The following is a 27,032-nucleotide window of genomic DNA, read 5'->3' as shown; positions in this document are numbered from 1 at the left end:
GACCCTTGGCTAAGTTCTGTCTCAGATTCCTCATTTGTTAAGTCGGAGAAGACTCTCTGTTGTAAAGATTAAATGAGCTGATATATGTAAATGTGCTTAGCTCACGTAGAGACATGGCAGGTCATAAAGTGACCAGAGCCACGTCCGTGAAAAGCACTACCACTGAGACAATCTCAGGTCTGTCTACCCCCACATCTGGCCCTGTCTGCACCATGATGCCCCCTCTCCCACAAGGTTAGAGACATGGGGACTGAGGGTGATGAAGCCCCTGGGCTCTAGAACGGAAAGGAGCCGAGACCCTTGGGTGAGGGAAGACGGCCAGAGGCCTGCAGCCTGATGCAGAAGGCGATGAGGAATCTCTGTGGGTCTTTAATCAGAGGAGTGGAAGCGGTGTTTTAGGAAGATTAATCTGGCAGCAGAAGCAGGATGGAAAACAGTCAAGCTCAGTACAAAGACTTATGACTGCTGCCTGGCTCCCTGGGAGGCGGGTCATTAAAGGAAAGTGGCCTGGTTCTGGGCTCCCTGAGGCACTCAGGGTTCCCGGCAGTGGGGAGGGGCTGGCCCCTCATTGAGGCATCAAGGGAGGCCGGCAGAGGGCACTGTTTTCTCGGTGACAGTGGCCCCTGCAAGGGAGCTGTGGCACCTGGACAGCAAAGGGGCCGCGGAGCCCAGTGTGTGAGAATCGGGACGGGGCCCTCCGCCCCTCGGCCCTGCGGTGAGTTCCAAGCCTAGCGTCCCAGCTGCGGCAGGTGGTAAGCAATTCCAGTCCCACTGTGCGGTCTGTGCTCCGTGGAAGGCCCTTCAGGGAGGGTGGGAGCGCCCACCTCGATAGGCACCAGGTCCCCTGCCCGGCGGCTCCCAGGGCTGTTCTGGAACCAGCAGGCGAAGCGCAAAGTGAAACCAGGGCTGCCCCGGCCAAGAACGAAGGAGCTGCTGCTTCTCTGTGTTCTCACTTTATTTAAGGCCGTCAGGATAGGGTGGAAGGGCCGAGGCAATCTGCCTTCTGTCGTCTTCCAAGGAGTCGGGGCCCATCGCCAGGCCGCCAGCAGCACCCCAGCCCCTCACACGAGCGTGCGGAAGACCTCCACCTTCTCCTGGTACAGCTGGTGGAACTGCCTGGCCAGACACCGGAAAGGGGCTTCATAGTTCTCCAGCTCCTTCTGCGGACACAGGTGGGGGAGGCCGGTCCTGTGACGTGCGCCACCACGCACCCACTCTCACCCCCCGTCAGGCGCCACATCGCCTGCCTCATCTCCCCTGTGCACCCCACCGGGGGGCGGGGGGGCGACTATCACTGTGTTACCAGAAGGGAGCCGTGACACGGATGGATTGAGTAACGTGCCCAAAGTCACACTCTTGTCGGTGGTGGAGCTGGGCTTGAGCCTAGATCTGTTCCTACAGAGCCTGTCCGCTCAGCCACGTCCTCTGTGTGAGACGGGGTGCGACAGGATTTCTTTCTGGTTTAGCTCCGACTGAGGCCCCAAAGGCCACAGCAACGTAACAGACGGCAAGGACCCTCACACTCGCGGGAGGGCCAGACAGGACTGGCCGCCCTTGCCTTCAGGACAGCATTGTGCTGCGGCATTTCCCTTCAAGGGAGTGCCACCCCCTCACCTCTAGCTCAGCAGGAGGTTCCAAGAGAAAGCCAGAGGCTGGGGCTTAGGGAAGAATTGAGGCGTGGCTGGGGCTGGCCTTCTGGCGTCCCAGCCAGGAGCAGACGCACTGGGACGGCAGCATTGCCCCTTCTCTGGGCCCACCAGCCTGGAGCCGTCTTAACGGGACTCTGCGGAGACAGCTCCTGGGAGGGCAATGGGTCCCAACGAGAACAGATGGCCAGGCCCACAGCTGCAGGCGGGGTGAGGAGGTAGCCTGGCCTGAGGGGTGTCACCCGTCACAAGGAAGCTGCAGGTGAGAGAACGCCACTGATGGGGCAGGGAGGGGCATCTCTGAAGTTCACAGCACCGGCCTGAGATACCTGGCAAGTCCTGAGGGGCCACAGCAGGTGCAATAGAGACCCCCACAGCCTCGCATCTCTCCCCTTTCCCTGCAGGCTGCAGGCTGTGAGCTGAGCTGGGGGGGAGCGCAGATGCTGGAACGCGGAAGCAGCCAGCCTGGTCCTGGGGGGCAGGTGCTGATTTTAAATCAAGTTAGGAATTTTGATAGTCCCCCAGCACTGGGTATCTTAACAGAAATAACATCTTTGTGATTAAAGGTGCCCAAAGGACTTTCTCTCACTCTTCGAGTGTCCACACGTATTAAAATTTTTAATTCAATTTACTTAAACTAAAAACAAACAAACAGAAAAACCCAACTAGTTACCCATTGCTCCCACCCCTACTCGGGCAACCACCAATCTGTTCTTTGTATCTATGAGCTTTTTTTTTGAGATTTCACATATTAGAGATCATACAGTACTTATCTTTGTGTGTCTGACTTATTTCACTTAGCACAACACCCTAAAGTTCCATCCATGTTGTTGCAAATGGCAGGATTTCCTTCTTTCTTATGGATGGATAGTATTCCATTATATATATATATATAAAATAATAATTTCCTTCTCCATTCACCCATTGATGGACACAGTTGTTCCCACATCATGGCTATTGTGAATAATGCTGCTGTGAACATGGGGGGTGAAGGGATCTTTTCAACTTAGTGTTTTCATTTTCTTTGAGTAAATACCCAGAAATGGAATTGCTGGATCATATAGTAGTTCTATTTTTAATTTTTGAGGAACCTCCATATTTCTCCATAGTGACTGTACTGAGTGCACATATTTTTAGTTTTTCTGAAGAAATAAGCTGGCAGAAGAAAGAACCTACTACTTTCAAGGCAGCAGCTTAGCTATGAACACACAAGGACCTGTTTTCAAACAATCCTGGCAGCTGGCAAAAGTGCGGCCTTGATAAGAGATAATGAGCTATCCCCAGTGAACGCAAGAATTTCCAAACTAAAGAATGTTATTGAGTCATCAAGCTCAATGTTTCAGCCACAGCGGTCTGGGCCCTGGGGGTAGCGGAGCAGCCTCTGGACTCTGCCAGCCTGTGACAGAAATGTACCAAGAGAACCAGTTCTGGTGAAGCAAGTTACCCAGACTTCCTAGCGAGGGAAATCCCAGGGTGGGGAACAAGCTGGCCAAGGGGAGACAGAGAAGTGGCAGTGCGCGCTGAGAGTGATCAGGAGCGACAGGACGGCCTGTGGCCGTCTGCGCCAAGCTCCTGACTGCTGATGACAGGGAAGCTGTCCCTCTCCAGTCAGACAGAGGAGAAGCAACTCTGTTATACATGCCAGGCCACTTGTGTCGTGCGGAGCTAAAGTCCTCGGCAAGGCCCAGGTCAGTAAAACTGGACCCTTCTTATTTTACACCATCCACAAAAATTAACTCAAAAGTGGATTAAAGACTTGAACTTAAGACCTGAAACCATAAAACTCCCAGAAGAAAACATTGGGGAAAAGGTCCTTGACATTGATCTTGGCAATGACTTTATGGATATGACACCAAAAGCACAGGTAACAACAGCAAAAATCACCAAGTAGGACGACGTCAAACTAAAAAGCATCTGCACAGCAAAAGAAATGATCAACAAAATGAAAAGTAACCTACGGAACGGGAGAAAATATCTGCGAGCCACACACTGATAACAGGTTAGTATCCAAAACATACAGATCAGGCATCTCAACAGCAAAGACACAAATACTCTGATAGAAAACAGACAGAGGACCGGAGTAGACATTTTTTCAAAGAAAACACGCAAATGGCCCATAGGTGCACAAAAAGGTGCTGAAGCTCACTAATCCTCAGGGAAACGCGAATCGCACCCACAATGAGGTATCACCTCACGCCTGTTAAAATGGCCCATCAAAAAGACAAGAGACAACCAGCGCTGGCGAGGAGGCGGAGAAAAGGGGACCCTTGTGCACTGTCGTGGGAGTGTGGATCGGTGCGGCCCCTGTGGAAATACGCATTGTGCTAAGTGAAATACGCCGGAGAAGACAAATACCGTCCGACATCACCTATGTGTGGGACCTAAGAAAAGGACCTCACAGAAACAGCACGGATTGGTGGCTGCCAGGGGCGGGGGTCAGAGTACAAACTTCCGGTTTTAAGATGAGAAATTTCTAGGGATGGAATTAAAAATAAAAAATAAAAAAAAGGAAGTCAGGGAGTCACTGGGCACCACGTTTAGGTCCACTGGACGGCTGCAGCGCATTCAGTGAGGAGAGGAGGAGACGTGCGGGGTCAGGGCTTGGCTGTGTCTGAGACGCACCTCGTTGTATTTCCTTTATAATTACAGCTTTCGTAACTGAGCTGCCTCGGGGCGGGGGGGGGGACTAGGTAACTTGCACAGTTCATACCAAGTGCTTAGCTGCAGACTCCGCGAGCACAGTTTACAGCCACCGTGTCAACAGCACGTAACACACGCAAACAGTCTAGCACCTGCGGCTGCGGGGCCTCTGGTGACTGTGGTGGGGTAGCTGTTAATTTGGGGTTCCACCACGAGTTCCGGGGTGTATGAGATACTGGGGCGAGGCAGGTGCACCAATGTGCGTGCTGGAGGGGGGATACTGAAATACTTTTCACTGCGCGTCGTACAGCTCACGGCCTTGCCCAAAGGGGCGCTGTGTGAAAACGCTCTATGCAGTGAGGACTCGCTGACTTGAACTTCATTAATTTAGCATCTGTGGTCACTGGGCCAGAGGCAAGTGGCTTTTATCTTTGAACAATCTATGAAATCAAGGATTTAGTAAATCGTAATTGTATAAATAAGATTACTAGGGGGAAATATTCATCCTTTAAAAAAGTTCACGTATATTGAGTGTTTACTTTGCATCAGACTCTGTGCTGAGTGTTTTCATATTCAGCATCTGGCTTACTTTTCGTACCTACTACTCAATGGGGGACATGGTTTATTATCCCCACCTCACAGGCGAGGAGCCCGAGGACCTGCAGCTAGTTCGCCACTCACCGTGGAGGCTCAGAGCACCTGCCTTTACTCACTACACTTTCCTTAAGGCAGCACATCTTTTGGGGGGGATTTTTTAAGTTCACATCCATAGAGCAATGGAACAGCAGCATTTGTCTGTCAAGCTTTACAGATGCAACAACAGAAATGCCTGTAGCTTAAGTAGATTTTAAGTAGCAAATGACCTCCAGGCTATTTACTAATTAGCCCAATGACTATTTTGGAAGGCCAGAAGCCACAGGGCCAGGGGTGAGGTTTGACTTACAACCACGGAGGGGCAGGCCTGCTAGTCTCCCCAGCAGCCCCAGCAGCGGGGCGCTGCAGCCAGCACCGGGGCCCCTGTGGCTCTGCAATGGGCGCCTCTGGGTTGTTCCCGCAGGGCCTGTCTTCACTTCACTCCCCACTGTAGAAAACTGTCACACAGCAGGACTGACTGGTACAGCCTTGGTCACATGCCTGCGTCCTGGCTGCAGGTGGGCTGGGACCACAAAACTCCCAACACAGAAAGGGGGTTCACCAGCACTGGACAGCTAAAAGCAGCAAGTGTGTGGACTGAGTGTGCCAGCAACACATCACTCAGACTGTCCCTCTTCGTGAGGGCTCCTGCTGACTCTACCAGAGGACATTTTGTGGCCTGGAGTCACCTGGGGGCTGCAGCAAGGTGGGACCCGGAGCACTGAGGGGAACTGGAAGCTATGGATTCTAATCCTGGCTCAACTCTCTACTAGTCATATGACCTTGGACAAGTCACTTCACCTCAACATGGAAGTGGGAAAGGGGAGACCAGTTCCTGTTCACAGGACTGAACGTGAGGGTCTGTGAAGTAATGTTCCCACAACACCTAACCCATAATATCTCATGCAAATGTCAAGTGTCACAGTAATTGAATACAACCCACTTGTATTCTTCACTAGTCGAGATACAGCTTTTCCCGGAGCTGGCTGGCTGATCTGCTTCATTGAAATGCGGGAGCGACTCTCGCTATAGTGAGAAAAGATCTTCGGCTAAGAATGTAAACATCAGTTCCAAATTCAACTCTGCCTTTCGCGGAGTAACAACTCGATCGATGCATGTGGGGCCGTGTGGAACACTGCTCCCAGCAGAGGCCCACTCCAGACTTGGCTCCGGAGCAAGTGGTGACACTTACCACGGATGTTTCAAAACATTCCAGGCCTTGGCCCAGCGCCCACGCCTGGGCCTGCGCCGATGCCACCGCTCGTCTGCTGGCCAGGTCGGTCTTGTTGCCCACCAGCACACCTACCCGAAGGGAACAACCAAAGCATCGCGTTTAACTGGCAGCCTGGGAGGCCAGCTGGGAGAGAAGGGAGCAAGCAGACTGATTTTGAGGGGCGTAAAAGATCATGTAAGAGGGTGCCTGGTTCGAGGGGGTGAGCAAGACAGGGTTGCTAACGTGTTGACCCCCAAAGGCCACAGCAGAGTGGGCTTTGCTTTTCGCACAGCTTCTGCTTGGCCCTCCTCCTAGACTTCCTGTGCATCTGCTTTGTCCCCTTAAGGCTGCAAGTGCCCTGAAGGGGAGGGCCAAATTTATGCGAGCATTGGCGATAAACTCCTAGCTCATGGAGCAAACTTTTAAAATGCTCATTAATACTAATCTAAGGACTGGGCTCAGAGTCAGGGATTCGGAGGTAATTTAGTTCTGTCCCCAGCTGTGTAAGCTGCAGCTAATTTTTGAGCCTGTCTCTGGAGATCGTTTTTGCTGGTCTGTAATGAGGAGAATTTGTTGATCTCACATAAGGATGAAAAATAAACTGATTTAACGCATTCAGAAGTGACAACAGGACTTGCATGTTTACTTGTGCCCCGTACACAGGGGAAAATGAGGCCTTCAGCCTGGTTAGCTTTCCAGAAATAACAACTCACGTTCCCATCACAGCCCCTGCCCCTTTGTTAGCCGAGTCTCCCCGCAGCGCGGCAAGGTGGGTGTCATCGCGCCATTTTACAGACCCGGAGGCGTGTGGTAACTCACTGAGGCTTCTATGTACAAGCCAGACCATCCTACCCACAGCCAGCTCTGCAATGACCTTGTGCCCCTCAACTTGAAGAACAGAGGTGCTGCTGGCCAACCTGCGTGCCCACAGCTCCTACCTGGGAGGGAGGTGCCTGGAAGCTGTGACTGCGCCTTCTCCAGCCACTTACTGCAGTTGCTGAGGGACTGCTCGTTGGTCACATCGTAGACGAGGCACAAGACGCTGGGACTCTCCCACTGCGCGAGAGGGACAGGATGACCTCAGGACATCAGTAACAGTGAACGTGACTTCTAGGAGAGGAGGAAGTTGGGCCCGTTCCTGGGAAGGGGCATGTGCATGAAGGGAAAGAGAAACTACAGGCCCCGGGAGTCCGGGAGCGGGGCCCCACCCACAGAAGCAGTGAATGGAGGCGTGGGGTCCTCCTGGGTGGGAAGGCGCAGCGAGGAAGGCGGCAGCCAGAGTTCACATCCGTGCAGGCGCTCTGCGCACCATCACGAGACCTCCCAGCACGCCGGCGGGCGTCAGGGTCACCACCACGCAGCGGCAGTGTAGGGAGACAGACTTGCCCAGGTCAGACATGCGTTCCACACCAGGTAGGACTGCAGCTTCCCCACCAGCCGCTGGCCCCAGCACTTCATTCTTGCACGCATCCTTACTGATGGCCCACGACCATGCGTGTTGGTGCGCCTTTCTGCTCTGCAGGCCCAGGAGAGCGTCCTTTCCTTCCCCAGCCAGCCCCCGGACGCTTGTTTGCTTGCACCTCATTAATAAAGGCCAACTTTTCACAATGCCAAGGATGCTTTCTGCTTCGCCTGCAGTGCATCAGCCCTAATCCAAACCAGACCACAGGACAGGGCCCACCATCCCCATCAGGAACCAGCACTATGCTATCAGGGGCTGTCACCTTCAGTGGCTGCTCAGAGTCCGGGGACATCCTGCTGCTCAGCACAGGGCCATAGGGGGTGGCCCTGCTCAGGCTGTGATGCATGTGATTCGTGGCCACACCCTGGTCCCTGGAGACCCCCACCCTTCGCAGTGAGAGCCTGGGGTGTCGCAACCTCCCAGGCTGTGAGAACGAATCCTTTTCCCTCCAGTTGTCCTTGGAAGGGCAGCCCAGAGTCGATCTGGGGGGCTCACTCCCTGCCCCCAAGGCTACCCTGACTCCCAGAGGCCTCCAGGACGGGAGGAGCATAGACTGAACTGATGGTTCGCTCACACCTTCACTCCGCAGACTAGCTCAAGAACTCGTGCTAGGATCACAATGACCCACCCCCCACCGTGTGCATGCGGGAGACACCTCCTTCCTCCAGCCTCAGCAAGGGACCCAGGACAGTCCTAGGGTCAAGCCGGAGCTGGAAAGGGGAGCCTGGAGTCAGGGTGTGAGCTGATCGTGGCCCTGACCCTCTGCCGGGCAGGACAGCACCCAGCACCAGGCTGTGCACATAGTAGGCAGACACGTGGTGAACATGAACCTCCCACCACCAGGTCTGTTTCTCTTAGACAACAACAGAAAAGGGGGTAGGAAACCGTTTCTATTAAAACGTAGCTGTTCTTGGAAAGGCAGGGGAAGGCTCTGGAGAGCACAACCCTCCTAATTAGCTCACTGGCCCAGATTAGCATGCTGTTACCTAGGAAGGGACGGCAGGCTGGGTCCCAAGAGGATGGCTGGATGGGCGTGAGGAGCCCTGGGCAGCAGGGTCATGTCCCAGAGCCAGGCCCATGGGACCAGGGTGTGGGCCAGGAGGGTGAGCCTCCCGAAGGGGCCCCCGGGGCACCTCACCCCCTAGAGGAGAGGGGGAGGAGGGCTGGGAGGATACCATGAGGAGGGGGTTGCTCAAGAGAAGGTGGGCCCCAGAGTGGGCGGCTACCAGGACTGGGCCACCGAGCTCTGGCACATTTGGCACCTGGCCATTCAGAGCTGGGGGCCGGGGGGAATCACATGCATGAGCCACTCCTGCTAGCCAAGGGGCCACAAGTCCCACAGCTGGGAGGAGTGCCCCTTACAGGACCTTGTCACGCCAGCGTCTCTCAGCAGCCAGAGCGCAGTGAGACTCCTGTGAGCGCTTGGTAAGGGGCAAACCTTCTGGCGGGAGGTGGTGGTGGAGGTTACGGAATATGACGACGTGCTACTTGCCAATTTATCCAGCATTTCAGAAAACAGCTCCTTGCCGGCAGAGTCAAAAATGAAGAGCTCCTAGAATCGGAAAGGTGTGTCCTAAGAATGTCTATCCACATGGGGTGGGGAGGCGGCCCACGGCGGCGTGGAACTGCGCCTCCTCCCCAGGGCCCGAGGTGGATGAGGGGAAGAGGCAGGACAACGGTTCCCCGCACGACCAGCACCGACCAGCACTCTCCGCACGGCGCTCACCTTTCCCAACCTCAAGTGCAAAAATACCGGAGCAAGCTGACTTCCCACCTGGCAGAACAGAATGCTAAACAGGTTGACAAGTGCTCTGGTTTCCAAAAGGTCACTCTGCACTTTGTTAACCAAATTGATTTTCAAATCTTAAAACCATTCTTTTTAAAGGAGGTCACTGAGAAGGCCTGGGAAGGCGTGTAAAGTAGGACAGTCTGTCATCACTCTGAATGGCTACGGTGTGATTGTGACGGAGGCCGCAGGGCGACCCTTGTGGCCCCAGCCCAAACCTCGGCCAGCCGGTGGCAGAGCCCCTCCCCAGTGCTGTCACCTAGGGGTTCTCCCCTAATTTCCCCTTAAGCTCCCTCCAGGCACTGGACATTCCTGGCTGGCTTCCAACCCCGGCACACACTGTCTGAACGTCAGTGTGCTAATCTGAGCCACACACAGGTGACCTGGGCATTGACTTATCCCTTCTCTCTGTATCATGGACCTCTGTAAGAATCTGGTGATTCTTAAATCCCCCCAGGAAAGCACATACAAACAAAGCATCTTGCAATCCAACTTCAAGAGCCGTGGATTCCCAGCGAGGGACCCAGGGTAAGCAACGTGACTGATAAGCCCTCCCAGGGCAAGGCCCGTATTTCAGTCTTACTCCCTCTCCTCCTGCCCTCCCTAGAATGCTTCCCGTTCCAGTTCTGTTCCCAAATGCTCAGACGGGTCCAGGCCAAGTCCTCGCACCACGTCACCTACAGGGAGGACGGTGGTGACCATGGAGACCCTGGGCCCAGCTGCAGGGGCACTGAGCTCCCTCGGGCCAAGGGCACCACTTACCACACTGTCCCCTGTGTCAGGAATTGGCACCGTCTTCACCACCAGGTCCACCCCTGTGGTCTGCCAAGGAAAACCAAGAATGAGCGTGTCAGGGGGCCCCGAGGGGTGCCACGCGGGAGGACATGACAAGCATCAGCCCCCAGGGGACATCCGCCCAGCTCGAGGGGTTGTGTTCTGGGCTCACTTTGGGGCAGCGTCAGAGAGGACCAAATGGTCTCGCCCAACTCCCTGCCCAGGAGCGAGCCGTGCATGGTGACAAAGCCAACCACTGACTGGTCTGCCCTGAGGCTTGTGGAAAAACACCTCCCAGGTGGTCATTCCAGCAGCCTCTTGGGGCTTCATAAGGCAATTGGAAAACTTACAGGATCACTACTCTGCAAGCCCCGGCCAGGCCTACAGCCCCATCTCACCAGCGTGTAGTTCTTCTGGAAAAGGGCTCCGTCGCTGCGGAAGATCTGCGCCAGGGCCGTCTTGCCCACCGCGGGGTCTCCTGGGAGGACAGAGCACAAGAACACATCGCTTCCACCCTAAGCTGACTCAAGAACTTCCCACTCTAAAGTGCTAGTCTGGACACCAAAACCTTCCATGAGTTTGCAGAGAAAATGCACTTGATTCTCATGGGAACTTGCCGTGAGGTCGCTGGCAGGGCAATGGGTCCATGAGACCAATCTCTTGATTCCCACAATGGCCAGAGTCTCATTTCTTCGAGGCTAACCCTTTCATCCCAAAGAATTGACCCAGACGGCAACGGGGCTTAAGGAGGGCTCGAGAGCACTGGGAATAGAACTGCCACTCTTCCGCTGCAGCACACCTGATGGGAAAACCTGTCACTTTCAAACTGGAGTTTACTTTGAAGTCCTGAAGGTAAAGAGGTGTGACCAAGCTGACTGATAGGCTCAGCTGGCTGGCTGAACCTCTCTGAGTTTAGAGCTTCCATAGTTAGCACCCTGCATAATTTTTTTTTTTTTGGTGGGGTGGGAGTTGGGAGGGTTTCTGCATTTACGGGAAACAAAAAGATGCTACACTCACCATCCTGAAATCCACTTCCAAGTGCTACGTTGCCCTTCCACATCAGTGTGCCCCCGGGGGCCACTGGGGGCCCCCCTCCCCAGGGGCCAAGCCTATCGGCAACAGGAACTATTTTCTCCAAGCTCACCTCTCGCCTCACGGGTTTCTCTCCTGTTTGTCAGTAGCCCCATGAGTTGGTACCTCAGAACTGAGGGCTTGTGTCACAGGTCCAGTCTGAGATCCGAACTTCTCACAGGACTGTTGGGGGCAATTTAATCTGGAGCTCCTCCCATGTCCCCAAGGGTGCTGGCGGCTCTCTGTGCCCATCCTTACTTGGCCCCGTGTCCTTCCCACGCCCTCGCCGATGACTCTGCTCGGCCTCTTTCGACGCCACGCTGTTTCTATCCGCAAGACCGTCTCCACCTGGAGAGCCTTACACTGATGCTCCACTGTCACCCAGCCCCCGAACAGGACACCTGTTTCCTGCTTCTCCCCAGGGCACCTGCATCCCCGGACCTGCACCCCTTGGCGCAGTCTCCGCACCCCCGCTCCCCATTTTACAGGCGGCTTCAACACTTCTCTTTACTTGGTTTCTCAATAGCCTTCTGCTCTGTTCCCTTTTCAGTTTTGACTTTTCTCACCTATAATTTTCTCTTGAGAGACAATGATTTGACTCACTCATGGCATTTCATTTCATGTGAATTCCTCCAGGTCTGAATGCGCTGTTCAGCTTGCTTTGCCAGTATTTGCCACCACGTCTTACAAGGGAACTAACGCATGCGGAGCCTGCCTCCTGAGCCCATCCACACTCTCTCATTCAACCCCACAACCCTGACAGGTGAAGCTCCCCCCAGGATTCCAGCATCATGGTCTCCTGGCCAGACCCCGCTCCTCTCCCCAAGCTCAGGGACCCTTCTGACCCTTTTTTGACACTGCCCCTACAGGCCCTCATGACCCCAGCCTTCCATGACACTGGGGGCAACCACAGGCTGGAGTGTCACCCTGTACCCCCCCCATCTCAGAGGGCAGAGCACACATCACTCCCCTTGCCTTATGTATGACTGCTTCCACCCTCCTGACTCCCGTGTGGCTTCTGAATCCAGTTGGAAATTGGCTCTTCTTGCTTGTGAAATTCCCCACAGATTTGTTCTGGTTAATTTCATAAATCTTTCTTTCGGCTGCCAGTCACAGTCACCCACACTCATGGAAAACCTCCTGTGCTGGCTGGGGAGGGATCTGAGCACAGCGAGGGGAAGGAACTGATAAACACGTTTGCAGAGCAACAAGATGAGAAGTGCAAATTCAAACAGCACAAGCTGAGAAGCCGGGCGTCTGAGTGCGCATCGAGGAAGAATGAATGAGTCCTTGCGTCAGTGGGCAGACTTCCCAGCAGCAAGGCTGAGCCTGGGGGTGACAGCAGGGAGGGGCACTGCTTGACAGAGAGGGTGACGACTGCGAAGGCACAACGCAAGGGTGACCTCGGGATTGCCAGGTCCGATGGCCTTTTCTCAGTCCTCATGCTCCTTGCCTTCTTGGAGGATGAGTCAGCTAGAAACAGTCTCCTCCTTCCTGGGCCCTCAGGCCGGGTGGCCCTGGTGACCCTCCTGGGCCTGGTCCTCCCAGCTTCCTGCCTACTCCTGCCTCCCAAATGTGGGCCCCCGCTGTGGGTCTGCTCCCATCTACTCTACTCCCTTTATTCTTGCTACCTTGATTGGCCACTGCGGAATGACAGGACCTCACCCAATCTGTTTGTCCACAGCCAGGCTCAGGTTGTGGCCACTGGGTCTGAAGCAGTCTTGCCCCCCCATCTCATTTGTCCTATGCATGTCACTGTTCCTTCTCACTGTCCTCAGACTTCACCCACAGTATCCACTGACTCTCCCTCTTCCTCCCATGGTCAATGGGTCTTATCATTCCTGACACCCTCATGACCTTGGTTGTCACTGCCGACTCTGCCCTGGTTACCTCATACCTGGGCTTCCGCTGCAGCCCCTCACCCACCAGCCCTGGGGCGAGGCTCCTTGCTGCAGTGACCCTCCATGCCACCCTGCTGTCCCCTTCGTCTTCCCATGTCCCACACCAAATCCTTGCTGCTGAAACGTCTAGTGCAGTTGCTGCTTTTCGCGTGGACTCTGACTTTCGCAGCACTTGGCTACCAGGGGTGGTCTCAAGACACAGACCCTCTGGATGGTCTGATGCTGGTTCAGTTGTGTCTTGCCCCGAACACAAGGCTGAGCTCCCTGCTGGTGGGCAGTGGGTGACCTGTGGCATGGGATGGCCTCACACGCCGGTGACGGGGTTCCTGAGGTACCCCCGAGCTGGACAACCTCCTCAGCGATCTGGATCCTGCTCCGTGGGGTTCTTCTTCAAGCTTCTGGTAACCCCACTTCTACCTGCCGGTTCTATGTCATCGCGATGTTTTCCTCTTGCCCTTTCCAGCCTTCCACACCCATTGAACCAATTCCGTATATTAAAATTTCTCTGTTGAAATGCCTCATGTATTTTCTGTCTTCTTGACTGGGTCTTGCCTGAAAACACTTCCCAGCTGGCCCTCCTCCCTTGCGTATTCTCCCTGTTCCAACACGCGTGAGCTCAGCATCACAGGTGGCCCTTCAATCCGTCGCTGTCACACAGAGCCCACCAAGGACTTCTCCCGCTGTCTGCCTGCTCCCCGGTGAACCCCTATCCCACCTCCCAACTGGCTCTCTGTCCCTTACACAAAATCTCACCTCTGCACTCCTATTCTCTTTGTGTGTGTGTGTGTATAACTGCAATGACAAATATGTATTTTTCTTTTCTTATTGAGGTAACATTGGCTAATAACATTATGTTTCAGGTAGACAACATTATAATTCGGTATCTGTATACCTCTTCTCTTGATCTCTGAAAATCCCTCCTTCCAGGTCTCCCCAGTCCGAGTCCAAATCCTGCCCATTCTGTCAGGCCAAGTTCAGTGTCCTTCCTGCACAGCCTCTGAAGGTCATCTCTCCCTCCTGTCTTCACCTGTGTGGCTAATGTGGCTCACTGCTGCTAGCATGAAACCTGATGTCAGAACAGCCTTCCAGGCAGGCAGAGTTGTCATCCCCACGTATGCTGAGAGACAGTACACCACAGTACTTAGGGCACTGGCTCCAGCTCCATCACTCACAAGCTGTGTGACCCTCTGTTGTCCCATCTGCAAAACGGGGATAACAGCACCTATTTCTTAGAACTTTTATGAGGATTTAATGAGTTAATCTGTACAGTACCCAGCGAAGGTTAAGTCATAGTTAAGTGATCGTTCAGTAACATGCTGATAAACGTCTGGTGCTGTTCTCTGTCCTGATCTGAGCCGGCGTAATCGGCAGCTCTGCCCTGAGCTGCTTCTCTGGTACCGGGCACAGGGGGCACTGCATTCTGCTGGCTGCACTGTAAGTTACCATGTACATCTCAGCGCTTCCTTGAGTGCAGCAGCTGGCCTGACTTATCCCTCTATTCCCACTGCACCTTGTGTGGTGACTCACACTTAGTAGGTGCTCAATAAATACCTGTTGATTAAATAAGCGCTTGAATTGAATAGCAGGTCCTTTAATGACTAGTTATGTGAGAGAAAAGAGGCAGATTAACTCAACTGAAACAGTAGGCCTGTGAGGGGAAAGGAAAAACAAAACCAGAGAGGGGTGTGTGTGAGGTGGGGTGGGGGTGGGGGGGTGGAGAACAGGAATTTGGTGGGTAGTGGTAGGTGGAGCTGATTTGCTGTGCTGACGTCTTCTGGTCCCTGGTCCCTGAAAACTTCCAAGAGCAACCGGAAGGAGGCTTCAAAAGGAGGCTGAAGATTGAGGGCTAGGCTGGAGATCAGGAATTACTCAGGCAGTGGTTGAAATCAGGTGAAATAGTACCTGAGGGGCGGGGGCGTGGTAAAGAAGGGCAAAGAGACTAGAATGGGAGCTTGGGGACAGGGCAGCATGGGGCTAAGAACAAAGCCCGGGAAATCAGATCACCTGGATCTAGATCCCAGCTCTGCCTCGTCTAGCTGTGTGGCCCAGGGCAAGAGTCTTCACCCCTCTGGGCCTCAGCTGCCCCACCTGTAAATGATGATGGCAATAGCACTGACCCCACAGCGTCGCTAAGGGCTCAGTGAGATGACCGCGGTGAGGATCTGCACAGTGCTGGCACATGGGGAGTGCTCAGCACATTAGTACCACGATGGAAGTTGAGTTAAAAAAAGAAAGAAAGAAAGAGCGGTTGAAGAGAAAAGCCTATTTAAAAAAAAAATGTAATTTCAGAAAAGAAAAACATCCCCATCTCACCCACGGGGAAACTGAGGCTCAGAGAAGTGCTTTGTGCAGGAGGACACAGCCAATGAGAGCAGCAGCCGGAATGATTTTTGTTGCACATCCTGCCTCCCCTGGTGCTCTGGAAACTAGACACCTCTCTTGAGAACTATTCACTCCTTTTGCTCCAGTACGATTTGAGTTCCTGTTGTCAGTCATCTTTCTGTGTAAAAGTCATCTTTCCTTTTATTTCCAAACTAGGAAAGTCATTAAAAATATCATCTACAGTAGTCCCTCTCTATATCGCGGTTCACTTACCGCAGGATTTTTAAAAATATTATATTTAATTATTTATCGCGGATTTGTCGCTATATCACAGGATCTTGCGGTACTGCATACGTATATCGTTAAAGTTACGTAGGTTTAAGAGTGTAGACTATGTCTAAGAACGTAAGTAGTGTTTATAAAAGTGTGGAAAAGGTTAATAAGGGACTGGGAACGGTTTATAAGTGTGTGGGAAGGGTTTATAAAGCCTTAAAAAATATGTAAATAAATGTAAGGTTCCTACTTTGCAGATTTTCACCTGTGGCGGGGGGGGGGGTGTCTAAATGTAGTGCCTGTGATAAGTGAGGGAATACTGTATTTCAGTCTGGAAGAGATGAATCAAAAAAGAATGATCTTTTTCCTCTCACTGCTTCTTTCCTGAGCTGGTCAAGGAACCCTGGAAAGGCCACGGGTTTCAAGAATAGCACAGGTTAAGAGTTTTGGAGTTGGGCAGATCTGGGCATTGAAATCCTGCCTATGACCCTTCTTCACTAGGGGTGACCTTGGGCAAGAGACTTTACCTCTTCGTAAGATTGGAAGCAGCCCGCATCTACCCCAGTGTGCTGAAGCGGAATCTCGTGCCTGGCGGGCAGCGAGGACTCAGTAAAGTACACACGTGTTCTGCGGGCCCAGGTCTATAATCCAGGCAAATGTTTTTCTAATTGTGCAGCCTGGTACAAAGACAGCACCACAAGTGAGAATGCCATGAATTCATTCATTCTACAAATATTTACTGAGGACCTCCGAGGTTCCAGATGTTCGTGCGCTTGGGATGCATCAGTCAACAAAACCAAGGGTCCTGGCTTTGGGGGATTTCACATTTATGTCCCCCTGTGCATGGGGGCGGCACAGTAGCTTGGGTTTTAAAGACAACACGTGGGCTTTCTGTAAACTCTGGTCCACGGTATCGTCTCTAATCCATTATCAGAGGGGGTGGGGTCAGGAAAAATCCCCTAAGAAAAGATTACCAAAATCATTGATGTCCAACACGCGGTTTAGCTGAAGCACCGTCGGTGTGCTGAGCCTGAAGTTTATCGAGCCCACGAGTCTACGCTTCCTGAGCACAGCTCAAACCGGTGAAGGTGGTCTCAGAGCATGACAGGGACCTGGGGAAGCCAACCGCAGCTACCAGTGTGCCTGGAAGATAATTCTCGCACGCCTAACGGAATCTACACTGTGAGTCACTGCATTAGCTGGCTTTGGGGAGAAAGGGAAAGAGGGTAGACAATCTACGTGAACAAAAGCTCTCGGTAACTTACGAGGTCTCTGGACGCCGGACACCGTAAATTTCAGACTCACCTGCCAGAATGCATTTGGCTGCCAGCTTCACCATGGTAACCAACCACCTCCACGGACCAGACTGGGAAAGAGCGGCGGCTAGAGGCCGTGGGGCCTGTGGCCGCGGTGAGGACGGGGACAGATGGGTCCTGGACCTTCTGGGCAGGACAGGGGGCGGCTCTCGGGAGCCAGGGTTGGGGCGAGAGCGCAGGAGAGCGCCAGGTGGGGCCCGGCTCAAGGCCTCAGGAGGCAGCCTGGAAGGTGCCAGGGAGGTGACGCGGTTCTCGGCTCTCGGCTCTTGTTCCCGGCCCAGCCCCTGCCACTGGGGCGCATCAGGAAGACTGAGCCCGCAAACCTGAGTTCCCAAACACCGCGCCAGACCAACTAGCCGCGCAACCACCGCCCGCCCGCCCCGCCTCCCCTGCCTCTTCGCTGAGCCTCGATTGGCTGCCACCACAAGCTCCCTCCCAAAGCTTTTGAAAGCCAATGGGAAGAGGAGGCGGGGATAACGGACCTTTTCTGTAAGACAATTCGTAGCAGTGTCTGCTCTTCAAGCTTATACCGCTTGACTAATGGTTGTAGGAAAGGTCAATCATTTCCACATCTTATTCCTCGGCACTGCCGGCAAGTTCAGGGAAAACAAGCTCCAACGTCTTGTAGCCCGAGCAGTGATAAAAGAAGCTTTCTGATTGGCCAGAGGCTGGCCTGGCCCATCTTCGGGAGGAATGGGGATTCGCCGTATCCCTTGCTCTCCTGAATGTGGGTTCGTCCACCAAGGGCCCGGTAGGGAGCGCGGGAGACTGGAGCGGCGCCTGCGCAGCTGACCGGGCCGCTGTCGTCCGAGAGGAGCCTGGAGCGGGGTTGATGTCGCAGAGGTCCTTTTCACTCCCCGAATTCCCAGGTCCCGAGGAGCGCGGCCGTGAGGTGCATCAAGAAACCCCGTCCTTGTCTCGTGTCCCACAGGGAAATCTCGTTTCTGAAGCCCACGGATGGTACACGCTGTAAAATCTAAAATACGGAAGTGTTTAAAGTGGTGTCAATGAACAAAAGGAGAGCAAGTGAACTTTAACGGGGTTGAGAGACTGGGCTGAGGAATTCCAAGTTCCTTTTTCAGGGCGCATTTCCTCCCTTGTAAGATGGAGAATGTGAGCACCTAAGACATTGTGTCGCACGAGGGAGACCCCACTTGCTCTGGTTAGGAAACCCAAACTGAAATCGCTGCCATCTTCCTGACCTGCAAGTCCCCTTCTCTGAGCCTCTTTTCTCATCTTTAATGATGGGCTACTGAACCTGCTTCAGGGGTTGTCTTGAGATTTAAAAGAGCAAGTACATGTCTAGTAGGGGCTCAACACGCAACAGTTGAATGGATGAATGAGAAGTAATTTATCTGGTTGGATTGGGTTTATCATCATTATGATAAACCAGTCCCCACGGGGACCTCCCCTGCCTCTCACTCCTCTCCCAGTCCCTCCCATCCTGAAGAGTAAACAGGAACTGAGTACCTTGCAGTAACAGCTCACGCAGATTGAGCATTATATGCCAGGCACGTGCTAAGCACTTTGCATCCTCCCCCTTGTTTGATGCAATGACCCTGGGAAGTGAAAACTATTATTCAATTTAGCAGGCAAGGAAACTGAGGTTCGGAGAGAGCTCAAGGTCACGCAGCAAGTCAGCTAGAATCAGAATCAGCCTCAGGTCACTTGCTCTTGGAATTGACTTAAAAAAAAATTTCCCTGAGTATTCTTTTCTGTTTCATTTCTAAGCTTTTCCTGAGTGCTTATCCTGGACCATGCAGGATGCTGGTTGCTAGGGCCACCAAAGCAAAAGTGACAGAATCCCAGGCAGCTCTGGCAAATCATGGCTATGTGTGAAACTGCCGGCTCTGGCTTTTCTAGAGGAGCCCAGAATCTGGATTTTTGTGTGAAATCCCCTGACTCTCGCATTTTGGCAATGAACTTAAATTTAAAACACTGCAACCACAGTAGAACACCTGGGGTGGGGAGCTACCCAGCTGTTACCTCTAGTCAAGAAGGCAAGACGATTGTATGAACAAATCCTTGTGACATGAGTGAATACAGAACCCCAAGGAGCACTGCTAACCCTGGATAGGGGGAAGGACATTGGGAAGGAGAGTCTGGAAGGCGAGCCCTGAAGAATGGGTAGGGGTGTAAGACGTGGACAGAGAGGAAAGGACATTCCGGGTAGACAGAACAGCATGTGCAAAGGCATGGAGTCGTGGGAGGGGAGTGCACTGCGCATTTGTAGAATGGCAGGTGGCACTCTTTGTCCGGGTGGGAGGTTGGTAAGAAATAGGTCTGACCCAAGCCTCCGCTGGGAGCCAGGTATACAGCAGAATAACAAAAGAGAACGAGGCAAGGCCTGGCATGAAACCTTTGAGAAATTCATTCAACAAATATTTTATTGAGCGCTTATTAAGCACCATGGACAGAACTGTCATCTGTTCTCAGGGCTTATCCAACCCAGTGGGGAGGCAGATAAAGAAGCGACCACCTGTGATTGCTCGAGGCGAGTGCTGTCCAGGGAAGGCCTTGTTGCATGAAGACTAAATACCCTTACGCTGTGGTTCCTGGACCAGCAGCGTCAGCATCACACTGACTTGTTGGAAATGCACATTCTTAGGCTCCACCCCAGACAACTAATCACTGGGGGCGGGGACCACAATCTATGTTTTCATAAACCTTTCTGGCGATTCTGATTCATGCTTATGTTTAAGAACCACTGCTGTTAGGTCACGCTAAGATCCACCTTTACGCCCTTTCTCTGGTTGCCTCACTGTAACTCAGTCTCCCCCAACCCCTTCCCACCTCAGGGCCTGTGCACTTACTGTTCTCAACGTGGCTGTATGACACTTTCCCTCATGACCCGATCTCTGTCCAAATGCCATCTCCTTGGGGAGGCCTCCAAACACTCAATTTAAAGAATTGCTTCCAATCTGTCCATCTCAATCTCCTTGTCTTACGTCACTTTCGTCATAGCACTCACCACTACCTGACATAGTCCCTGTTTATTTGTTTATTTGGATAGGAGCTGTCTCCCACAAGATTAGCTTCATGAAAACAGGGACTTGGTTTATTTTGTCCTCCCAGCATCTAGGACAGTGCCCTGCATGGCAAGACACTCAGTAAATGTTTTCGAATGAAATCTCACAGGGTTTACCTTTCTGGTCATTCATGCATTCATTCATTCAACAAGCATCAATTCTTGAGCCCCAGTTCTTGTAAGCAACGGGCTTTTTGTGGGAAGGGGTGCCATGGCCATTCAGATGGGTAGCCTGATGTCTGGGTCCTCCACACCACCCCCCTCCATGGCACAGCCAGCTCCATACCCATGGAACCTCCAGACCCCTGTGGGCTCCACGGAGGAGGAGGAGTTAACAGCGTTGCTCCTCAAAGCCAGGAACCCGGCTGTTTGCACTGATTAGGAAGTGAGGCTTTGAGTGAGAAGGAAGCGGAGAGGCAGCTGCTGATGCGTTGTTCCCAGGGACTGTTCAATCATTCTGGGGTTGAACGCCTCCCCACAGTGCTGACAACAAGAAACATGGGTCCGAGCTACGGCTCAGTGCCGGGGACACCGTAATATTCCACACCTGGTGCCTGGGCTTGTGCCCACTGCAGGTGTGAGTCCCTCACCATGGCTCCAGCAGCTTCTCCTCTGCCTGGGCTGCTCCTCAGAGCCCATCACCTGTGGAGTATATTAGCAGATTTATTGGATGCATGAAATCCCTTTGGGTGAATAAGAGGCTTTAGGGGTAATTAGTGGGAAAAGATCTCCACATGGATCCTCAAGAAAAATACCTTTCACACATGAAAGCAGCTTTGTGCTGAGGCCCTCATGTCGGAGGGCGATGCAGAGGGAGGGCTAGTAGACACATGAGAATTTTATGTAATTAGATCAGGGTTTCTCCACCCGGCACTGCTGACTCTTTGGATTGGACAGTTCTCTGTTGTAGGGGGGCTGTTCTGTGCCTTATAGGATGCTTGGCAGCCTCTCTGGCCTCTAGATGCCAGAATCATCTTCCTTGGGTGACAGACAAAAATGTCTCCAGGCATCGACAAATGTCCCTTGGGAGTCAAAATCATCCATGGGTGAGAACCACGGACACATGAGTAGGCAATATTGATTTTAAAATTGAAATTCGCAAGGACGGGGACTCAGGCAGCCTGAGTTTGCAGGCTGCTTTGCCACTTAAGCGTTCTCTGCGCCTGCTTCCTCATCCCTGCTCTGCGGGTGCCTGAGGATCAGCTGAGTTAACACAGGTAAGGGGTCTAGAACAGCGCCTGGAAAGTATAATAGTAAGACCCAGTAAACACCAGCTCTTATTAACAGCCATTTGGATGCTGTTGAATCCCCTGAGGGGGATCTTGAATGCGGCAGTGGCGTCTGTTTGACAATTTTCTATAATGCACTGTGTCACATCTGCCTTCTGGGCCGCTGCCTTCTCATGGTAATGACTATGCTGTTCGGTTTTGCGCTGTTCACGTGGGCCTGGTTGTTTATGCCTCCGCTGATGCAGTGTTTGGCATGGCCACCACAATAAAGGGCAGAGCAAATGTGACTGACTCACCTCCCATGCGCCCGGAATGCAAAGTGGAGCCCTGAGCTCTGGGCTGGGCATTGCACGGAGGCTGTGATGTCCTCGTCCCGTCAGCAGGGGGCAGCAGCTGCTGAGGAAAATGCCTGCAGCAGGAGGGAGCCAAGGGCGGCCGCGTTTTGATTTACTTCGCAGCTGCATGTTTTTAAAGTTGTGCAAATCATCCGCTCCAGAGAGACCCGAGGCCTCCTTTAACAGCCCGCAATAGCTCATCTACAGGATCCAAGAGCTGCTCTTCTAGAACATTCCACATTTAGCGTGTCTGTCCATTTCTGGAGGGTTCAGTCTGCACCTAGGCCAAATTCAGCTAGGGGCAAAGTCAAGCTGGAGGTTCTTGTTGCTCTGGGTTTATTTCCCCCATACTGCTCACCCACCCCCACCCCCACCTCCCCACCCTCCAAAAAAACCCTCAGCAGTCCCAAGTCTCATCCTCTCATGATTCATGATTCCCCTCCGTTGCATTTTCCTCCCAGCAGCCAGGTCATTTTTTTAAATTTTAAATTTTTGAATAGACAATCTCTTCCCTATGTTTAAACTCTAAAAAGAAAAGGACATTTCCTCCACCCTGACCACAGGCCTGCAGTTCCCCGCTCCTGGGGCCCCCACACCTAGCAGCCTCCGGGACATCCTTTCAGAGAGACTTCACATGCATTCGGCAAACATGGCAGACCGCTCTTTCGGATCCTTTCTCTCCTGCTTTCCCCCATGACTAGCTGTCGCACACACTCTTCTGCACTCGCTTTTTCGTTCTAACAATATGCTTTGGAGAGGTTCTGCGTCAGCACCCCGATACCCCTCGTTCTCGTGCTTTGTTTTGTTTTGTTTTTAATGGCTGCGTTCTATTCAGTTGTAGAGCATGGTCCTTTTAAATCTTGTCCTGTTTCCACTGCAACCCCTCAGAGGCTTCCTACTATCTTGGGGTTGGCGGGGAGCCTGCTTTCCTCAAGGAGCTGTCCGGCCTGGTGAGCAGGCCACTGCCCATCTCCAGCTCCACCCGGTACTCTGTGCCTTGGGGAGATGGCTTTTTCCATCCTCAAACTTGACCTGCCTCTCCAGCCCCAGGCCTTTCGGCTCCTGTCCCCTCCTAGCCTAGTTTGCTCCTGCTGCGCTTTTCTCAGCTCAAACATCACCTGCTGCATGTGTGTGTTGTACATTCCATAACAGCACCGACCACCACTTGCAGTTGCTGGCAGTATAGCACAGTGATGAAATCACAGCCTCGAGGGCCAGGCTGTTGGGGTTCAAATCCCAGCTTGGCCACTGTGTGGCTGTGTGACCTTGGGCAGCTTGCCACACTTCTCCGCCAACTGGAATAGAAGCAATAATAGAGCCTTTGTCCTGGGCCCTTGTGCTGAGGATTCAGAGAGTGGTGAGTCAGCACAGAGCAAGCCTCCATGTCCCTGGTGATCGGAGACCCCCAAGGGCAGGGGCCCTCCTTTGCAGGCGTCAGCTCCCAGTGCCTGCTGTAGCGCCGGAGCTCTATAAAGATGGGCCAAACCTACCGAGTGTATTTACACATTAGAAAGTTCTCTGGAGGAATCACTGTCTTAACCCAGCAGTCTTTAAACAGTGCCTCTGTGATATTAGTCAAAATAACAGCCAACCGTAACTAACCCTGGTCCATCCTTAGATCATTGCGCACCTTTCTCAGGACAATCTTGACAGGTAGGTAGCATCATTATCACTGTTTTCCAGGTGAGGAAACTGAGGCACAGGGAGGTTAACTAACTTGGCAGAGGTCGCAGAGGAGCAGAGCTAGGAGTCAAACCCAGGAAGTCTTCTAAGAAATAATAAACATTTCAAAAACATTGTCTTCACTCAGAGACAGTGATCTTTGTGATGGAGGGTAGGCTGTGCTCAGGGGCCCCTTCTCATCTATCTTTGCCTCTTTCAATTCTGGGCAGTTTTTGAGCTCCAGCTCCGATACCTTCTCCCTCCTCCCACTGGTAGCCGATGTCCTGACCTACCTCTGGCCCTTCAGGAGGGGTGGTGGCCAGTCCCTCCACCTGGGACTGGGCTTCCTCCCCTCCCCTCCGGGCCCTGCTCTGGTAGTCATCCCTTCTTGCTCCCAGGCCTTCCATTCCCACTGCCCACTTGCCCCTGCCCCCAACCATGCTGCCTCCACAAGTTCAAGTCCTTCCCAGTCCTGCATTCCCCACACCTCCCTTCAAAGCCTGTCTCTTCCGAGAGCTTTGGCCCATTCCTCTTTCATTCCCTCACCTCCCACTTATTCCATTATCTGCTGCATAAAGTCTTCCCCTGATCCAGGTCACTCATGGCTGAGCGGCCAATGGCAGGAGTAGGAGTCGGGGCCACTGTGCCCTTATGATGCCAGGCCTTCGATAGGTACTAAGCCTCACGGTAACCTGGCGAAGTGGCGACTATTGCTATCCCATTCTATAAATGAAGAGACCAAGGCACAGAGAGGTTTAGCAATGTTCCTAGGATCATACACCTGGGACAGTGAGGCAGGATTTGAACCCCACTCTTGGCTATTCCACTGCTCTCAGGCGGGGCATCTCTGCTAAGTTGGCACTGCCCGCCCCTCCTCCCTCTGGTTTCTCTCCACCTTGCTCAGTGACGTCCGTTCTCCTGGTTCTCCTCCTGCCCCTGGCTGGTCTCTCTCCGGTGCCCCGGAGGCTGCTCTGCGCCCTGCTCCTGGTCTCTTACCGGTGCCCTGGAGACTGCTCTGCACCCTGTTCCAGGAGTGCTGGTCCCTTAAGGCTCCATGCTCCAGCCCCCTTCCCTCTGGGCTGTCCCTGGTCAGGGCACTCAGACCCTGACTTACACCCACAAAAGGATACCTGACATGACTGGACTTGGGAACAACAATGTCCCACTCCCCCTTCTCTCAAAGAGTTACAGTGAGGGTCAAAATGAACACCACATGTTGCCTAAGGTACGATTTGCAAACTGTAAAGTGTGGGACAAAGGTAAGGGCTGTCAGTCACTGTTACCACGATTGGCTCCACTCAAGTTCAAGGCCCCTGTCCCCTGCTCAAGTATTCTTGGAGCATGCCGTTAGCCCCTGAGCGTGGCACCCATGAGCTGGGCTCTGGCAGCCTTGAAACAGATTGAAGATACCCGACCGCCACTCAGAATGAAAAGCCGAGGGGCCTCTTCCAGATGGAGCCTCAAGATGGGCATGGGGTGGGGGCCCGAGTGGGTTGCCTGACTGGCGGCCCCTGGGGGCTGGGAACAGTGTGACTGCTCCTAGACACAGGCATGTCGCAGATGACAAAGAGGGTGCTGGTGAGACACAGGCAGCGCACTGCCTCTGACCTGTCACCCCTGAGGGCAGTGTGCCCAGCAGAGCAACAGGAGGGACAAGAGGGACAGCAGGACTGACTTTTAAGTCGCCAGAACCTGACTGTAAACAACAGAAAAAGGTGTCTCTGGCCCACTCCCAGTGGGCTGGCCCGCAGTCTCCCCGACGGAGCTCTGACGTCTCACTTGCTGGGAAAGGTTTTTAAAATGTCACTAATTTAATCTTTACCTGGTTTTGGGATATGGGACATTGAAGAGCAGATACCACATCGTGTGACGCAGTCCCTTGGGGTGCCTGCCAGCTCCATGCTTGCTGTTCTCCGCAGCTTTAATGGTCGGCACGTCCATTTGCCAGAGGAGGAAGCTGAGGCTCAGTGAGCTGAACGGAAGACGCGTTCAGCGCAACAGGGATAGCGAGAGGGGAGAGCGGGATCAGAGACCTGTCTTCTCTCTCCAACGCCACTGCACTCCTCCTGGCTGGGTGGCCCTGGAGGGGCTAGCAACAGGTAACAATGGGCCGAGGCTCTGTTTCTTCATCTGTAAAACGGGACCTTGACCTCCCTCAGGGAGCTGTGAGGATTAAATGCGTGTCAAGCACTTAAGGCAGCCACAGAGTAAACACCCAAATGCAGGCAGCTGTTACTGCTCCCGGACATTGAATGAATGAATGAATGAACAATTAAATTAATGAATGAATGACTTAGATGTCCTCCTACCCTCTATCAGGGCAGAGGAAGCTCTCCTTGCAAGAAACCCAAGAGCGAAGGCAGTTTCCTTGACATGCAAATAAAGTGCCCATTGAAGCAGTTTCCTGTGGCGGAAGAATTGGGCATCACTTCCTCTGTGTTATTCACATACTTGAAGGATCCTTCCCAAAGCACAGAAAGGGTCCCCCCCACCCCTGAGCAGAGCATCCACCGCGATCTCTCTGGCGGTGCTGACGAGGTGGTGTTTTGTGATGATGATGCAAGAAACCTTCCAGGAACGGACCCTCCGCTCCAGCAAAAAGCTTTGAATTTTGCAAAACTGCTGGGCCCGAGCAATTTCTCATCTGGCACTGGCTCGCCCAGCCAGGTTCACAGCCATCCCGGAATGGCCTCCGAAGCACGCTGCCGGACTGATTGCTTTCTGCTGGTTTCTCGAGAGCGAACAGATGCCAGCTGCAGAGAAGGGGGTGACGCGTGGCTGGAGACCCCGGGAAGCAGGGGTGGTGGGAGAGGGCGGGCTTCTTGCTGGAGCGCTTCCAGGTGAGCGCCGTGGGCGCTGTGGTGATCCCACACAGCGTTAGAACGCGCTGCTTCTCGTGGCTCCCGGCGGTCCTTGGCCGGCGGCCGCACAGCTCCCACCTCTGCCTCCATCCTCACACGGCTGTTTTCCCTGCGTGTCTTCGCCTTTTCTGTCTCACGATGACCCCTGTCATTGCATTTAGGGCCCGCGGTAATCTGGGGTGGTGAGATCCTTACCTTTATCACATCTGCAAAGGCTTTTATGCCAAATAAGATCACATGCTGAGGTTCTAAGAAGACACGTTTATTCAACCCACTACACTACACTTTGTGAGTCTCTTTAACCACCCTTGCCGCAGGTAGAATGAGTTTTGTTTCATGAACTAACCATAGTGACTTAAACCAAATAGGGGCCATTTTCCTCCCATCATGAGCCCTCTCAAGGTCGGCAGCTCCCAGGCTCCATCAGGGACCGGTGTCCTCCTAGCTTTCTAACGGCACTGTCACCAGCTGCCTCTTTAATCCCCACGGTAGCAAGAAGGCATCCGTCTTTGGGCACCCAGGCCCCATCCCAGACAAGCCGAGGAGGAAGGCCAAGGCCAAGAGACAAAGGGGATCTGCTTCTCTAGAAGCTTCCTGCAAGCCCCACCCGGGGATGTATGTTTCCCTCTCAAAGACCAACACCGTGTCCCTGGTCAGGTGAAGGTTTTTCGTAGGGGTACATTGTTGTCCTGCCCCGAAGTGGGACTTTGATAGAAAGGAAGAGGGATAATCGGTGCCACGCAGGCAACTATACTGAGGAGGAGGCAAATATGATATTGTAATATCGTCGGGGTATAATATAATGCAATATCACCTATGACGAATTAAAATCCGCACCAGAGATCTTTCCCTGTGTTATTATAGGACATCTACAATGTCT

At 53.2% G+C, this 27,032-nt stretch overlaps 1 protein-coding gene across 8 annotated transcripts; it reads right to left on the bottom strand.

Annotated features, from left to right (window-relative positions):
• Positions 1-937: 937 nt before the first annotated feature.
• IFT27 (intraflagellar transport 27) lies at positions 938-17,340 on the bottom strand. Of its 8 annotated transcripts, none has more exons than XM_090272495.1 (9): positions 17,027-17,340; positions 10,505-10,632; positions 10,143-10,202; positions 9,321-9,368; positions 9,087-9,146; positions 7,071-7,188; positions 6,112-6,221; positions 1,976-2,117; positions 1,072-1,160 (listed from the first exon to the last, which is right to left on the bottom strand). In XM_090272495.1, exons 1-9 carry the CDS (start codon positions 17,058-17,060, stop codon positions 1,141-1,143), a joined length of 720 nt encoding a protein of 239 aa, XP_090128621.1. In that variant the 5' UTR covers positions 17,061-17,340; the 3' UTR covers positions 1,072-1,140. The 8 variants fall into 8 exon arrangements, 7 of the variants coding, with proteins under 7 accessions (XP_090128625.1, XP_090128628.1, XP_090128621.1 ...); XM_090272498.1 differs by having other exon boundaries at positions 7,122-7,188; XM_090272497.1 differs by having other exon boundaries at positions 10,553-10,632.
• Positions 17,341-27,032: the final 9,692 nt, after the last annotated feature.

Source organism: Furipterus horrens, unplaced genomic scaffold, assembly GCF_987537825.1.
Source record: "Furipterus horrens unplaced genomic scaffold, mFurHor1.1.pri manual_scaffold_4, whole genome shotgun sequence".
In the NCBI taxonomy this organism is placed as follows: domain Eukaryota; kingdom Metazoa; phylum Chordata; class Mammalia; order Chiroptera; family Furipteridae; genus Furipterus; species Furipterus horrens.
Note: the sequence above shows the minus strand (reverse complement) of the source record. Positions and strands in the feature narration are given on the sequence as shown.